General features: G+C 44.3%; 2 protein-coding genes across 2 annotated transcripts in view; both read right to left on the bottom strand.

Moving 5' to 3' along the window:
• LOC306989189 (uncharacterized protein) overlaps positions 1 to 10,149 on the bottom strand; it is a 31,090-nt gene extending 20,941 nt beyond the window's left edge. The window contains exons 1-9 of the mRNA XM_079594626.1: positions 9,995 to 10,149; positions 9,485 to 9,719; positions 5,414 to 5,541; positions 1,852 to 2,130; positions 1,255 to 1,350; positions 1,020 to 1,152; positions 715 to 836; positions 298 to 576; positions 61 to 156 (exon numbers count right to left, since the gene is read on the bottom strand). Of these exons, the coding sequence (XP_079450752.1) occupies positions 61 to 156; positions 298 to 576; positions 715 to 836; positions 1,020 to 1,152; positions 1,255 to 1,350; positions 1,852 to 2,130; positions 5,414 to 5,541; positions 9,485 to 9,719; positions 9,995 to 10,036 (1,410 nt within the window). The 5' untranslated portion in view covers positions 10,037 to 10,149. The remainder of the gene's footprint in view (positions 1 to 60; positions 157 to 297; positions 577 to 714; positions 837 to 1,019; positions 1,153 to 1,254; positions 1,351 to 1,851; positions 2,131 to 5,413; positions 5,542 to 9,484; positions 9,720 to 9,994) is intronic.
• A 369-nt stretch (positions 10,150 to 10,518) lies between these two features.
• On the bottom strand, positions 10,519 to 15,012 carry LOC306989617 (testisin-like; the record flags this gene model as incomplete). The annotated part of the gene is made up of 3 exons (XM_079595465.1): positions 14,882 to 15,012; positions 10,967 to 11,138; positions 10,519 to 10,852 (listed from the first exon to the last, which is right to left on the bottom strand). Exons 1-3 carry the CDS (start codon positions 14,988 to 14,990, stop codon positions 10,519 to 10,521), a joined length of 615 nt encoding a protein of 204 aa, XP_079451591.1. The 5' UTR covers positions 14,991 to 15,012.
• Between the last annotated feature and the right edge of the window lie 1,610 nt (positions 15,013 to 16,622).

Genomic DNA, 16,622 nt, shown 5'->3' with positions numbered 1-16,622 from the left:
TTATAATGATAGAAACAATAAACAGATTTTAATTTCAGTGTCTTCTTCAAATTTCTTTACCTTAACAGGGTGTATGGCTGGGGCAATATTACCATAATGCATGAGTGTGAATGACATGTTTTTGCCAGACACCAAAACCACTTGAAAGGTCGACTCCTGGAAGATAAAGGGAATTACTACATAAATACAGAGAACACTGTTTCTTTATAACACACTTCTGTGCAAGAAACTGCTGTCATATTGGTACAATCTTGAAACAGTCAAACAGTCTGTTACAATCTAACTAAACAGACTTACTGTTCGCCTGTATGCATAGTACGGTACTTTATCCCACGTTGCAATGAAAACCCACGAGGCAGAGAAGTTCAAGTTGGGGTAATATTGGTTTATGTCTCTAGAGGCCCGATTCAAGAGATGACCATCTGTTACTTGTCGGTAAGAGATGTTTCCTTTGCGTGTAATGTCAATGTCTGTCCACAGCGGAGCGATGATGTCTCTAGTCGAGTATGCAGGAAAATGATACGGATACCACTGGTAAAACGGTTCTTCAAAAGTCAAGTACCCCTTGTTATTCACCTGTTATGAGACCAAAACAGGGAAAGCTCAGTCATCTGGACTCAAGTAACATTCTTAATGTGGAATATAAAGCTATTCATGTTGTTTCAATAAAACTAAGATAGTGTACAATGTCATAAATGTGACAATGCTGCTTACGTATAGTTGATTATAAACAAGCCCAAAGTAGACAAATGGCTGAGTCAAGTTGATCAGTGGAGAACTTCCAAAATCCTCCGCAGGGTTCTTTGTATCCTCATCTCCATACGGGTAAAAAATTCCTGGAATTGAAAAAGGAACATCTTAATATTAAATATCCTGCCATTTTAAATGCTTTAGAGTTTGCTTTAGTGCAAAATTGAAACTGTACAAAATGTATCCGGGACATTTTATGAATGGTATTCCAACAGATTACAGCGGTTTTAAATTCATTACACTAATCATGAAGATTTTCAAAGCATTACCCTCTTCAGGTCCACCATCAACACGGAATGCCCAGCGTCCCGGGACATTGACATTACTGGAGTTGGACAGTTTATTCTCATCAGCCACAGGGATTGAGGAATAATTTGTTGAGTCTATTGTGCCATAGCCAGCCTGAGTAAACAAAAATCAATCATCATCAAAAAGGCTTTGCAGCACAGACTATTTACAAGTTCTCTATATTATTTTAGTGCCTGAGTTCTAATTCTTTCTAACCTGAAACCGTTGATCCGTAGAGGAGATATTCCCGTAGTTCATCATGACAAAAGACAGAGAGCCACCAGAGACCAAAACAACTTGAAAAGATGAACTCTTTTACAGAAAGAGAAAATTATCCTATTAGCTCATAGAAAGAGAGTAATTCTGCCTTTATGCTTGATTAATTCTGCAGTGCCTTAAACTAAAAGCAATGTATCTTCCCATTATAAATATTCATAAACAGCTTTCCTATTTTCCTATTCTCGGAACGACAGATAAGGTTCATTGTCAGTAGCGTAACAATGTAAAATGCACTGCTCACACACAAGTCATTTTCAAACCAATCAGCTTTCTGTTGCGTGAGCAGCTTCACTCAAGATCGAGTGCATGGATTCCTATTGGAATGACTGTTCCACCAGTGAAATTTTGCAAAGCAAAGCGTATTAAACTATAGTAAAACGTTATCTTGGTTTGGAGCAGTTTGGATAATTATGTTGGCCCTGCCCTAACATTGGTTTACCTGCAAATCAATATTTCTAATTAAATTACTTGAATAATGCTTAGAACAAGAACATTTAAAAATACCTTTTTCTTTTAACAAATAAGCTAGCTTACCGATTGTGAGCAGTTAAAGTACGGTACTTTATCCCAAGTGGCAATGAGCAGCCATGAGGCAGTGAAGTTCAGACTGGGAAAATACTGGTTTATGTTGTTTGAGGCTGCTAGTAAGAGTCCGCCTCTGGTGACCTGACGATAGGAGATGTTTCCAGTGACAGTGTTGTCCATGTTTGTCCACAGTGGAGCAATGATGTCTCTGTTGGCTTGCGACAGTGAATAATTGGATACCGGCTCTGAAAGAGGCTCATCGAATGTCAAATGACCATTATTATTAACCTGAAGCAGAGATAAAACAATATTATAAAAGAGATTTGGCAATATAAAATAAGGACTGAAACTCTTTAAAAGTCAAGGTTGTTCCCTTTCGAACGGTCACTTCGTATTGCGTAGCTATACGCAGTGGGAAACTCCTTTTCCTCGATTTACTAAAGCCTATATGTAAAATGCATTTGCATAGGCTGTGCTGCAGCAACTGCACATCCAATGGCGTGGGCGCCTCTGACGTGCGACCAATGAGCTAGCCCTACGTCATTACACGTCAGAGCCCTCCAAGGGGGCGTGGCCTTAGCCTATAATAGTCCCCCGATTTCGCCATTATAGTCGATTTTACTCCTTCTGCGACAACTTCACGTCTCTGACTGTTTTACTGAGCTTCGCAAACAGGGCCCAGCGAACCCTGAGGCCTTCCGCGATCTGCGAAGCACCACGGACCTAGCCTTGCGTGCTATCAAGGCTACAGCACAGGCCATCGGGAGGAACATGGCGATCTTGGTCGTGCTCACCGAGATTAAGGACACTGACAGAACGAGGTTCCTCGACACCCCTGTATCCAGCTCCGGCCTCTTCGGCCCGGCGGTGAAGGGGTTCTCCGAGAGGTACACAGAGGCACAGAAGAGGCCATGCGACACTTCTTGCCGAAGCGCTCGAGCTCAGCATCTAGCAGACCCAAGCCAGCACCGTCTTCGCCTCATCCAGCCAAGGCGGTGAAGCAGGTCTCTCAGCCCCACCCTGTGGCTGATACCCGCCGTCAGCCATGCCCAGCGAAATGCTTCCCGACGCCCCGGCGCCAGGGCCCGTGTACCAGCGTTGTGCTTGATGCTGTGCCGCCGAAGTCGTCCTAGCACCAAGGGTAAAGAGAGAGGACCACCCTCGAAAAGACCTGCAAAACTTCCCACAGCTCCCTGTTCAGTTCAGGCGGCTGGGGATTTTATTATTGTAAACAGGCCCGCAGCAGTGAGCGCGCCTCTACAAACAAACGCCGTTTTCACGGCAACCCAAATAAAGCACAAAAAGAGTATGTTTCACAATCACTTATGGGTTCACGGTCCCTCTTCACTAGGTGGCCCCTTCCCTGTTGTAACACTGACTTCCCCCCAGGCGAAAGCTTGTACAGTCAGTCCAACACTCAGTATGTGCACACATCACATTATAAGGGTAATAGGTCCCCATATGTTAGGCGACCCATCCCTATCAGTGTGTCAAACCCTAGCCACATGGGTGCTGGCCTGGCAAGCCATCCCCGATGTGTCGAGTTGGGTCATAAACACTATAAAGCGAGGCTACTCACTCCAATTCCCTTGCAGACCCCCAAAGTTTCAGGCGGTTATCAAGACTTCAGTGAGAAACAACGTGGGTCACGTGCTTCGCGCCGAAGTGGAGAATGCATTAGCAAAAGGGGCGATATGCGCTAAAACACTTAGGTTTCTACAGCCGTTATTTTCTAATCCCGAAAAAAGACGACGGTCTTAGACCCATTCTAGACTTGAGACATTTGAACAAGGCTCTCATGAGACAGCCTTTCAAAATGTTGACTATCAAACACATCCTCGCGCAAGTTCGCCCGGGGGATTGGTTTGTCACAATGGATCTGAAAGATGCATACTTTCATATTCAGATAAACCCTCGTCACAGGCCATTCTTGAGATTCGCCTTCGAGGGTGATCGTTCTGCCGTTCGGTCTGTCATTAGCGCCCCATACATTCACGAAGTGTATGGATGCAGCGCTTTCTCCCCAGGCATCAGGGAGTGCGCGTGCTGAATTAGACATCAGGGAGTGTGCGTGCTGAATTATCTCGACGACTGTCTGGTGCTGGCACAGTCGAGAATCGAGCTACTAGCTCACAGGGATTTTATTATCGGCCATTTGGAATGCCTGGATCTTACAATCAATGTTTGCAAGAGCAAACTGACCCCCAGCCAGAGCGTGGTCTTTCTGGGCACAGTTTTAGATACTGTGACGATGACAGCGCGGCTCACACGAGAGCCCCTAAAGAAATTTCAGAAACTTCTCGGTTTAATGGCAGCAGCATCATCAGTACTCCGTATGGGATTACTGCGCATGCGCCTGCTGCAGCACTGGCTGAAACGCCGTGTGCCAACCCATGCATGGCAGTCAGGCAGCCTGCGCATCATGGTGAATCACGGTTGTTTGAGAACCCTGATTCCCTGGCGGGCTCAGAACTGGTACCTAGAGGGTGTGACCATGGGAATAGTTTCCAGGAGGAAAGTGGTGTTTACAGACGCTTCCAACCTGGGTTGGGGAGCGCTGCACGAGGGCAAGCCTGCCTCTGGTCACGCACGGAGCAGAGCTTACATATCAACTGTCTGGAAATTAAAGCATTCAGAATCTGGGTGCAGATATGCTCTCATGGGGCAACACTCCCCTAGGCGAGTGGTCCCTGGACTCACAGACGGTCAGTAGCCGGCCGCACTATAGTAACCTGGAGAGTTGTTGCTTCAGTCGTTAAACCTGCTATAATGGCAAATTCGGGGGACTATTATAGGCTAAGGCCACGCCCCCTTGGAGGCGCCCACGCCATTGGATGTGCAGTTGCTGCAGCACAGCCTATGAGCGAGCCAGACGCTCAATGTGCAAGCTGTGCAGCTGCAAATGCGTTTTACATATAAGCTTCAGTAAATCGAGGAAAGGGAGTTTCCCCACTGCGTATAGCTACGTTATAGAGACAGAGCGTAACGCGTCATAATCTGAAGACCACGCCGACCGGGGGGGGAAACAATCGTCTCCATTGACTTTGTATCCACTTTTATGTCCTTAAACACTCGTTTTTTGGGGTCGACAGCTAATAAAAACGTATTTCTGTTTGCTGTACACCTTGTCACACAGCAGCTTTTAGGCATTTTTCTGTCTTTAATTAGAAGCAAGAAATGACAAGGAGGCAGCCTCTCGCAATGCAGTCAATGGAGACAGTTGGATTGCTGGATTGTAAAATATGTAGTCATCATATAATTTGTATAAAAGCTGATTTTTTTTAAATAATATTATTATGTTATTATTATTATTATTATACAGTATAACAACATTTAAACACAAATCCAGGTATCCAAAGCTTGTTGCATCACACTCAAAAAGGCTGTAACCACTGTCAGAGATGCTTCAACTGAGTTAAGGGTCTGAATACTATGCTAGTGTGATATTTAAGTGTTTTCTTTTAAATAAATAAGCACAAATCTGATTTTTTTTTTTTTACTGTGGGGTATGGGGTCTTCTGAATGCACTGTACATACATACACATAATTTATATGAAGACAATGTGCTTACATAGGTCTGTCGATAAACATGTCCAAAATATACAAAGGGCTTTTCCAAGAATACTATTGGAGAGCTTTCATTATCTTGATTGGTATTCTTTATGTCTCCATTTCCAAATGGGTAGAAGAGGCCTGAAACTATAAAAAACAACAACAATGATTTACAACATATTGTCCCATATTGTTACGTTTCACTTTGTCTCAGCTTCTGACAGCATGTCTATGGACCTAATGAATATACTGTACACTCAAAAGTGGCATGAACTGGCAGAAATATGCCATTTTGATCTGTTAATTGGCTACTACACAATTCTGGGAGAATTTGTCATGTACGGTGGTTGCAAAAGTGATGGAGATTCACAAGTCACCAGCACCCACTCCACAAAGACTAAAAGTCCCTCAAGGACCATCTCCGGTCAGGCATACCTATGTTTGCTCATATATGCTGGCCCAATAAAACACACAGAGAGAGAGTGATCCGAATGCCAGTTTTAACAAGTCTCTCATGTGATCCTCAAGGGTAACATGCTCCTGCTCCACATTGTTTCTGTGTTTGTTATTAAAGCCACTTCGTATTGGATCCAGTCTACCTTCGTCTTCATCTTCTTCGTCTAGTGACAGATCGACCGACCAAAATGGAATATCCAACAACGTGTGCTGCTGTGACTCAGATGAGCCACAATTTCTTCACCTTCACTGAACACTTCTGTTGTCTTGCCGTCACCAGCCCCTTTGACGGCGAGACCCTGAAGTCAGTTTTCTGGATCGGGGCTAATTTCCATCACCCCGTAGACCTCCCAGACACCTCTTAACTGAACTGGAGGGACGCTATCATCAGGTGTCCGGAGAGTGTCTACCCCCGGTCCAGAACACAGCCGGTGTCACGAACACACACAAGACGAGAAGATCTAATTGCAGTATTTATTATAAGGGTAATCCGTACTCACAAACAGTCCAGGCAAGGGTCGAAATCAACAGGCAATCCAAAGAACACAAGATAAACACGAACAACAGGAACGGAAGTGTGGGGACAATATACAAGGACTCCGTGACAAACACTGAAACAGACAGGGTATATATACACACAAGTGCAAACAAGGTGACGAGAAACAGCTGAAGGAAATGAACAATTAGTGACAGACAGGATTATGGGAAATGTAGTGAAAATGCCTAGACACCGTGAAAACTGAGACCTCTAGTGTTAAACCCAGGGAACCACCAGACACTGTGACATAACCTCCCCTCTACGGAGCGGCTACCAGACGCTCCAAGACCACAAGAAACAAACAAAACAAGAGTCCAGACGGGAGGAGGAAAGGTGGAGGATCAGGGGGTGGGATGGGGGGCCAGGTCCATGGAGGGGAACAGGAACAAGGGGGAACGGCTTAAGCGACAGCCAGAGCGAAACAGACAATCCACCGGGCGGCCAGGGCGAAGCAGACAGTCCATCGGGTGGCCAGGGCGGTGAAGACCCCTCGGATGGCCACGGCGGTGAAGACTCCTCGGGCGGCCACGGCGGAGAAGACCCCTCGGGCGGCCACGGCGGTGAAGACCCCTCGGATGGCCACGGCGGTGAAGACTCCTCGGGCGGCCACGGCGGTGAAGACTCCTCGGGCGACCACGGCGGAGAAGACCCCTCGGGCGGCCACGGCGGAGACGACCAGGGTGAAGCCGACCACTCAGGCGGCCATGGCGGTGAAGACCAAGGCGGAACAGAGACAGACCCTGGCTCAGGAACAGTCACAGACACCACCGGCTCAGGAACTGGAACAGACATGGGCACCGGCTCAGGAACAGACATGGGCACCGGCTCAGGAACAGACACGGGCACCGGCTCAGGAACAGACACGGGCACCGGCTCAGGAACAGACACGGGCACCGGCTCAGGAACAGACACGGGCACCGGCTCAGGAACACACACGGGCACCGGCTCAGGAACAGACACGGACACCGGCTCAGGAACAGGCTCGGCAGGCGTGACGTGATACTGGATCGGGGCCGGCAGGGCGAGCAGCTCGGGCGGGGCCGGCAGGGCGAGCAACTTGGGCGGGGCCGGCAGAGCAGCATGCCTAACCGGCGCGTCAGGGATGGCAGTCACTTCTGGGATGGTCTCTGGGTTAGGAACCACCGGACGGTCCGTTGAAGAGGTCCTTCTCCTCTTCCGTCTCCGGACCACCGGAATCGGAACCACCAGACCCGACTCAGGAACAGACACTGGCTCCGGCTCTGGAACAGCAGACACTGGCTCCGGCTCTGGAACAGCAGACACTGGCTCTGGCTCTGGAACAACAGACACTGGGTCCGGCTCCAGAACAGCAGACACTGGCTCCGGCTCTGGAACAGCAGACACTGGCATGTCCAGGATCCGAGCCAGACCAGTCTCTGACTGGGCAGACGGGACGTGAACAGTCTCTGACTGGGCAGACGGGACGTGAACAGTCTCTGACTGGGCAGACGGGACGTGAACCAACTCTGACTGGGCAGACGTGACGTGAACAGTCTCTGACTGGGCAGACGGGACGTGAACAGTCTCTGACTGGGCAGACGGGACGTGAACAGTCTCTGACTGGGCAGACGGGCTGTGTCTCCTCCTCCTCCTCCATCCATGATGGCGTCTCGGTGGCATCGAACTCACCATCTCTGGGGAATTTACCGTCTCCTCTACGAACCTGGTGGCTATGGTCTCCTCATTCCTTCTAGCACACATTGAAAAATAGGCCAACAAAGAAATCGAGGATCCTTCATCCTTTCCCGGAGGGAAAATCTCGCCACGCGGAATCCACATACCGACCGGATCGTATCCGTACCGCTGGATCTATTTGTGACGGAGTCCTTCTGTCACGAACACACACAAGACGAGAAGATCCAATTGCAGTATTTATTATAAGGGTAATCCGTACTCACAAACAGTCCAGGCAAGGGTTGAAATCAACAGGCAATCCAAAGAACACAAGAAAAACACGAACAACAGGAACGGAAGTGTGGGGACAATATACAAGGACTCCGTGACAAACACTGAAACAGACAGGGTATATATACACACAAGTGCAAACAAGGTGACGAGAAACAGCTGAAGGAAATGAACAATCAGTGACAGACAGGATTATGGGAAATGTAGTGAAAATGCCTAGACACCGTGAAAACTGAGACCTCTAGTGTTAAACCCAGGGAACCACCAGACACTGTGACAGCCGGACCCAGAGCCCGTTTTAACACCTGCGATCACGGAGGAATCGTGTGAGATACCACCCACCGCGACGAGTCAGCCCAACGCATTCTCATCCTAGGGCGTCATATACTGACGCTTTTGACAAATCGTCTACATCCAACGCACATGGCACCCTTTAGCGTCAATATGAGACGCACAGAGCTCTGTTCGGTTATGGTTAGGTTTAGGTCTGGGGTAGGGTTAGGGTTAGACCGCTAAGAGGCGCCTTCTAGCCCAGTGCCCCCAGGACAAGAGGCCAGTGCGGACTCTCGCCCCGGAAGAGGAGCCCCCCAGTGAGTCTGACTGGGGAGTGAGCCCGCGACATCAGTGGCCCAGGGCATTTTGGTGGATATTGAGATTGAGGACTGGCTGATTGACTTCAGCGCATCAGGTATCATCTCCCACCCCATTTCAGATTTTTCATCGCTGTTTCAAAACAGCACAGAGACCTGCATTCATCACAGCTGGTCATCATTTAGTTCGTCATACACCACCATGTATTTAGTTTCTCTCTGTTCACTGTTTGCGTGTTGTGTGTGTTTACCCCATGTTTCACACACGCACTGTTAAACCTTCTGTCTGTTCCTGTGTTTGTTATATTATTAAAGTCACTTCGTATTGTATCCTGTCTAAATTCATCTTCTTCGTCTTGTGACATAAATACACAAGGGAGACTAATCAACAGAACCTAAAGTAGGTGCGTAAAATACTATTTTAATATTAGCATAAACTTTTAATATTACAAATGTATTTATAAAATAAACACTTCCAGAGTTTACTAAATATTGTAAAAGTATTGTTGATGTTTATTTCCTGCTAGCTATTACATTCACTTACATATAGAACCGGTTTCGTAGCCGTTTTCACTCTTACCTGTCTCTTCTCCATTGCACATGAAGCTGCTGTCCTTATCTTCACCATCAGATTTAAAAGTCACAAATCCAATGTCTGATCCATTGACATTCTCCAAGATCCAGTTTTGGAATTCCGATACTCTAGCATAACCGTCAGGACCAAATCCAGTGAAGCAAGAAATCCCCAAAATAGTGACACCAGCTAAGATCCATACAGAATCCTGCTTACACTGTAATGGACCACCAGAATCTCCCTAAAAAATGAAAGAGAGATAATTGAATTCATACTATTAAAATGTTTATTTTAACATGGAACTGATGTTGTCTGAAGAAAGCTTAACTTAAATAAAGATAATACATGTACATGTGTTATTTAATATATTAAATTACAATAAAGTTATATTAAGGTACAATATGGTCACGCTGGATCTGCTTCATAGCCGTGCATGTTAAAGAAAACCCCTTGGAAAGTGTCACAATAAATCACAATCAAGAATTCAACAATGTTGTGGGAACTGTTGTAACTTACATAACATGTTCCTCTGCCCGTCTCTCCTCCAGCACAGATCATTGTCGGAGGGATTGTTATGTCCCAAAATGGGAGGTTTTGAAACCTGCAGTCACACTCCTTATTCCCCACCACATTTACCTGCACTTCCTGCAGAGTTCCAGAATTGGGCTGATCGCCTAATTGTCATATCAAGAAAACAGGCTTTTAAGACATTCTGATGAAAATATAGATCACTGTATGATACTCTTAATCTTCACCCCTGTAAGAGTCTTACAGAACAGATTTAAAAATAATAATAATACGATTAAAATAAATGTTAATTTAATTCTCTTGCCATTCAAATATATTTAAGAACTTTTAACTCCATGGAAATCAGAAAACAACTTCCATGAAAAATAATCTTAAAATGTCGCAATTGTCATTCATGAAGTACTGACTTTACTTCTGAAATCAGTGAAAATTTTAAATATTCATGTGAAAATTCTGAGCTTTTGTGTTTCTAAATGGATAAGGTCAGATCGAGGGATGTGGCAGAGCTCAATTTACAACCATGGTGGGAAAAGCAATGTTAGGGAAATGATGAATAAATCTTTGTCATTACCGAAAAAGCCGGTTCCTCCCCATTCAGTGGACCAGCAGGTGGTGCCGTTGTGAAAGACACTGTCATTAGCAGCCAGGCAGATTGGGCTGATGTATCTGGTAAAGTTCACTGGCTCACTCAATCTCAGCAAGGCGATGTCATTGGTCAACTGTGAAGGGTCAAAGTCTGGATGTGTAATGATGGATTGGACTCCTCGACTTACCTCGTTTGGGTTAGAGACTGAAATGTTTTGGCTTTGTCTGCCCAGGTAAACAGTCCAGTAACTACCTGAGGGTCTGAATGTGGAAAAAAGACTCTGTGTGTTAGCTCTGAGAATAACAACTGCAAATTCACATTAAATCGTATTAATACAATTATTTAATTTATATACATCTATGTTGTGTTCTTACAAGAAGGAAACGCAGTGAGCCGCAGTGAGCACCCATTCGTGGCTGATGAGGGACCCTCCACAGATGAAATGGTCATAAAAGTGTAGACTGACCTGCCAAGGCCAGTTCCCCGCAGGCGCATCCTCACCTCCCACAATACTAGTGTTCATTGAGGAAACCCCACAACCCTGTGCTGAAGGGAATAGTAGAACTGTAAATAATTCACCAAATTTGAGATTTTTATTTTATAGTTTAAACACATTACTTTTATAGCTTTTCTTGTGTCACCTATAAGAGTAAAAGGAGAGGTAGTTAAATAAAACAGTCAAAACTGTATGTTCAAGATGAATCACATGACTTTGTGGTTCACAATCTAGTTGTTGCAGAATTTGTCCATATTTCAATATTTTCAAACATTGTCTATAAATGTAAGCATGTTGTAAGGATACTCTAGCAGAACAGAGCCTCTGCTTTAAAAAAGGCGTTTCATTCTAACTTCATGCATTCTTTTTTTTTTTTTACTTAATGTTGCAGTCCATAACTTTTTTGGGTTAAAAATTATCCAGAATAAATTGAGCAAGTACATAACCAGCCAGTGTTCAAAACTATCTGCTTGCCTTAGCTCAAATCAAAACGGTAAGCTTGTAATAATGTTTTTAATTTCAGTGGTACTGGTGGATTTCCATGGGAAATTCGAGGGTGTCTTTGTGTCATTATGTCACATCTGTACAAGAAGAAGGTGTCTCGGCTAGTCGGCTATATTGCGTGTGAGGATGTTGGAGATTTATAGCCTTTTCTCACAACACTTGATATAATTAAACTAATCAATTAGATGGCGGATCCAGAAAGGTTCAAACGTCAATCACCAGTGACGAGATTCACCCGTTGTAAAATGCAAAAGACTTCGGAGTGGCTACAGAAAAAAAAGAGACTGCAACCGGCCCATGCGAAAACAAGGATAAATATCGGAAGGGCTTTTGAAAGGTGGCGTGAACTCTGTGTTTTGAAGGGGTTCAAAACGGACGCAGATTCTGCTGGACAGGTAAGACATAAGCGATCATTAGATTTAATCAGCACGATTTACTGCAATGCTTTTTTCCCATTAGTTGGTCAGATCAAAAGTGGATGTTACTTACTTGTTCAGATTAAATTTTCCGGTGAACATTTTTATGTTGGTCATACTTCCAAAAAGTATAATCTGTGGTTCTGAATGCCAGTATCCACACCGGTGTGGAGACTGACAGCCGCACATTCTCCTCAAAACATTGGATTCATCCACTCTGTGCCGTGCCGAGGCACAACCCATGTAAAGCTGATAATAACTGCAATTGCAGATTTCGAACAGAGATGGCGACAAAGAGGAAAAACTACAGACTGCCGCTTTAAATGTGGGTTTGATTAATAAAAAAAAGCAACATTTTGAACAAAAAGCTGAGAAAATTGTGTTTTTTGTCAAAGACTACAAATAAAATAAAATTTAAATAGGGATTAAACCAAATAAATGTATTTACTTGAATGATACAAATTAATTACATTGATTAAATTAAATTATACATCTACATTGAGTACCCAGAAAAGTGCTATTATAAATTTAACAAATAATTATTAATAATTATTATCTAACTAAAAATTTAGAATAAATAGTAGAATTAATGTAATGTACTGCAATATAATAAAAACTGAATATTTTCCAAATAGTATTTTATGCATATTTATAATATTAATTTTATAAATATATAGCTGCATTTTAAATTTTAGGATGGGGGCCCTCGCACCAGGATGATCAAAGTTGGGGCTTCGTGGCATCTAAAGATTGAAAACACCAACACAAAACATCTTTGGAGCCATTTTGTCAAGCTGTGAGGCTCCTAATTATAGTCCAATTACAATTTTTTATTCTGATCATTGTATATCTCTTTATGATGAATTGCTGATTATGTGCTGTTGTATTTGGATAATGTGGCCGTTGGTTTGCCAGTGAATTTTTTTACAGTTTTGGTGAGATCTCCTGGTTAGTAGTTACAAAATAAATTGGTGCAAATCATGCCTTTTACAATTGAACATCAGCTTAAACAGTATTGTCTTACCTCAAAAATTATCTGTATTTATTTACATATATATTTCCTTCAGTAAAATTAATAAAAGATAATTATTTAATTGTACTTTTAATAAGGTTACAGCTGATTTAGAGCGTTGGACTGCTTCTCCTAATTATTTTCAGGAGAGGGTTGCATTAATTGAAATGAATGTTTTTCCCTGGGTAAAACTAAAACAAAATAGAACATAACAGAGCATACTCCAACTGAGGAGGGGGGGGGGAGACAAACGCAGGTGACAGTGGGAGAAACCACGGTGGCGATGATGGTGGGAAGAGACAGGGAGGAGCAAGGAGTAGGAGAACCCTGGTGGGGACCCAGAGCGCAGCAAGGACGATGGCCCACAGCGGAGTCGAAGGAGGAAGGAGCCATGGTGGAGCCTTGGCTGTCGACACCAGGGACCAAGATGCAGCGGTGGAAGTGGAGCCCTGGGCGCAGACGGAGAGCAGATGGGACAGATGCCTAGGCTGAGCCGCAGTGACAAGCTTCCAAGGTAAAGCCAGGTAAGAGGTGGAGCCTGTGGGACTGAGGTGGAGCCAGAGGGAAGCCAGACGGAGCCAAAAGGATGGAGAGACAGAGACCAGAAGATTGTTCGGAAGTCCGTGGCGCATGCAGAGCGACGTCTGACCAAGCGGAGCCGGAGGGGTGAGGGTGGAGCCATAAGGACTATGGTATCTGGTGGAGCAAAGGGAGGGAGGAGCCAAGGGGGAGCTGATATTCAGACGGGCCGAGGTGGATTGACAGGATCAGGGGATCCCCTTTACTGGGCGGAGCTGGAGACCGGAAGAACCACAGTAAATCCACACAGTGGAGAGGTGTCAGAGGAACCAGTGAAGGTGGGGCTAAGGAACTGAATGATTTTGGAAGAGGAGGCAGGAGAAGGAGGCTGGAGACACAGGTGATTTCGTGCTGAGCGGAACCAGTGGGGGCACAGGACACTTTGGCTACTTTCAGACTGTCAGACCAAATCCAATTTTTGAGCATATCCGATTGAAATCCGATCAGAATTAGCTAACGTGAACAGCAAAAATTCACATGAAATTTGTACAAATCCGTCTCAAGCTACATCCTTATGTGGTTTGAAATCTTATTCAAATTGCATTTCTGGAAATCCATTTCAGACTGACTGCTCTAATTGGATTTTGCGTGGTTTATGTGACTTTCTCACGCCAAATAAAATGTAAACGTCAGAAGTTGTTATTGGAAACAAGTGTCGGACGAGCAGAAAATATAACGGAGACAGGTTTTGAACAGCGCGCAAAAAGCTGTGCATTCCAGCTTCCGGTTCTGCCGCTGCCTCAGAAGACGCATAGTTCCAGCTATGGACTACATGGCTACACATTTGCATGTTGTAAAATTTAAATAAGAAAACATCTCTATTGCAAACCCCTCCATGTTGCGGTTGTTGTTGGCGTATTCCTACCAACGCAACATCATTCCCAAGGAAACCAATGCAGATATTCCAGAAAACGAAAGAGCTGCATGGACACACAAATCAGATCTGAACAGTTCTGATACACAATGTGGACATGAATAATTTTAGATCAGATTCCAATCAGATACACAAATAGTCGGATTTGGACAGACAGTGTGAACGTAGCCTTTGAGCTGGACGGGACCAGCTGGGGCACAGGAGACTTTATGCTGGACGGGACCAGCGGTGACAGGTAACATTGGGAAATATCCTCTTCCAAAACTTCAAAATAACCACTAGAGTTTAGCAGCAGCTCACCCTCAGTACTGGAAGTGTGGACGGGGTCTACATCCATTCCCTCAAATTCCCCAACTACTCCCACGTACTCACACAGTATTTCCGGCTCACGCATCTGGTCAGACTCACAGTGTGGCTTGGGTTCTGGAGTAATGGTTGGCTCAGTCCTTCTCTCTGGTGCTGGCTCATGCATCGCGGCAGACTTGAGCTCTCCGTCTGTGGTGGGCTCTGCCGTCATGTCCGTGTAGCAGGGTAATGGCTGGCTCGACTCTGGGTACGAGAGCTGGTGTCCTCTACAGGGCAGATGGTTAAATCCTATCTATTATTCACCAGCACCCACTCAACAAACGTGGCGAAATCTTCACGAGGACCATCCATGGGCAGGCGTATAGACTGGTTGTGCAGGCTGGAATAATAATAAAAATCCGCAAAACAATCCTTCTGTTTTGGTCCGGTTTTCTGTCACGTGTAGATGAGCACGCATGAATCAAAGATACATAAATAGTATTTAATAAGAAACGCGAACACACAGGAGTATCAGAATCCTAACAAGACATTAACATAATACCGGACGAAGAACCACAGGAAACTCAGGGCTTAAATAACATGCAAGACTTTCTGATTAATTCGATTGGTTGGGTCCTTACATGCGCTTCGTGAGGCACACTAGCACACACACGCAAGGTCTCTCGCTCCCTTTCTCTGCTGTGCGTGTGCTACACATGTGCGCTCTTGCTCGCTCGATCTAGATTGGGGGAGACTTAAACTAATTTGCGGGCAATTCTGAAATTATCGTACATTATGGGATTTTTTTCATTATTGATCGTACATCGTACAGAGGTCAAAATTATCGTACAAATAAGATAAATATTGTACGTCTGGCAACACTGGTTGTTGTTGTCTGGAATCTGGTGCGCGGCAGCCGTGTGGTGGGCGTACCCAAAACAACGATTAGAATGCGGCATTGCTGATACTTTTTTTTAGCTCAAAACAGACCGATTTCACGCAAAATAGGCAGAAATGACATGCATTGTGAACGTCAGACTTATAATCATTTTCGTTCCATCTCGTCTCGTCAACGAAAACTCGAAAACGTCTCGTCATGTTTTAGTCACCTTAGAGCCATTTTTAGCTAGTCATCGTAACGTTATCGTCATAAAAAAAAGGTGCGTCAACGAAATAATTGCGTTATCGTCATCGTTGACGAAAACAACATTGCAAACAACAGAATTAACTAGAGAACAAACATGAAACGAGCAAACATAGTAAAAACGAAACCAAAATTTAACAGACCAAAAAAAACATAACAGAGCATACTTCTTACAGGAGGAATGTTCATCTAGATTTCATTCTGAGCTCAAATTATTCCATAATGCAAAAATAATTATAGGTGATGGACCAATATATTTTCCAAACAAGAATAAACAAGGCATCCATATACTATTTCTGATATTTCAAAAGATGGTGAAATAAACTCACTAAAGGTTTTGAAAATTACATCTAATCTTCCAGTGTCTTCATTCTTTTCTATTTGCAGCTTCATGCTGCTTAAAAAGCGTATGGTTCTCTGCGGTACAAAATGATTTCCCCATCCACAGTGATATTTACTGAAATAACCTGATGTTTGCTTCCAGGAATCAAATTCTTCATATTATTAATTTTATTTTTGTTCATTGATTATATTGTACCACACAGCAACTTTCAGATCAAAAGATCCTCTTCACCAAAAACTAGAAATTGCATATTTTTACATACAGTATGGCATGGTCTTGTGAAGGGGTTCTTGGACGTTGCATAGATAGAATTATCGCAAAGTTGCAAATTTAACTTGGAATATGACATAAAACATTTGCTAGTAAAGCACTGTTTC

The sequence above is a fragment of the Phoxinus phoxinus genome (genome assembly GCF_949152265.1).
Source record: "Phoxinus phoxinus genome assembly, chromosome: 21".
NCBI classification, from domain to species: domain Eukaryota; kingdom Metazoa; phylum Chordata; class Actinopteri; order Cypriniformes; family Leuciscidae; genus Phoxinus; species Phoxinus phoxinus.
The sequence above is the reverse complement of the archived record's forward strand: the minus strand, read 5'-3'. Positions and strand labels throughout refer to the sequence as shown.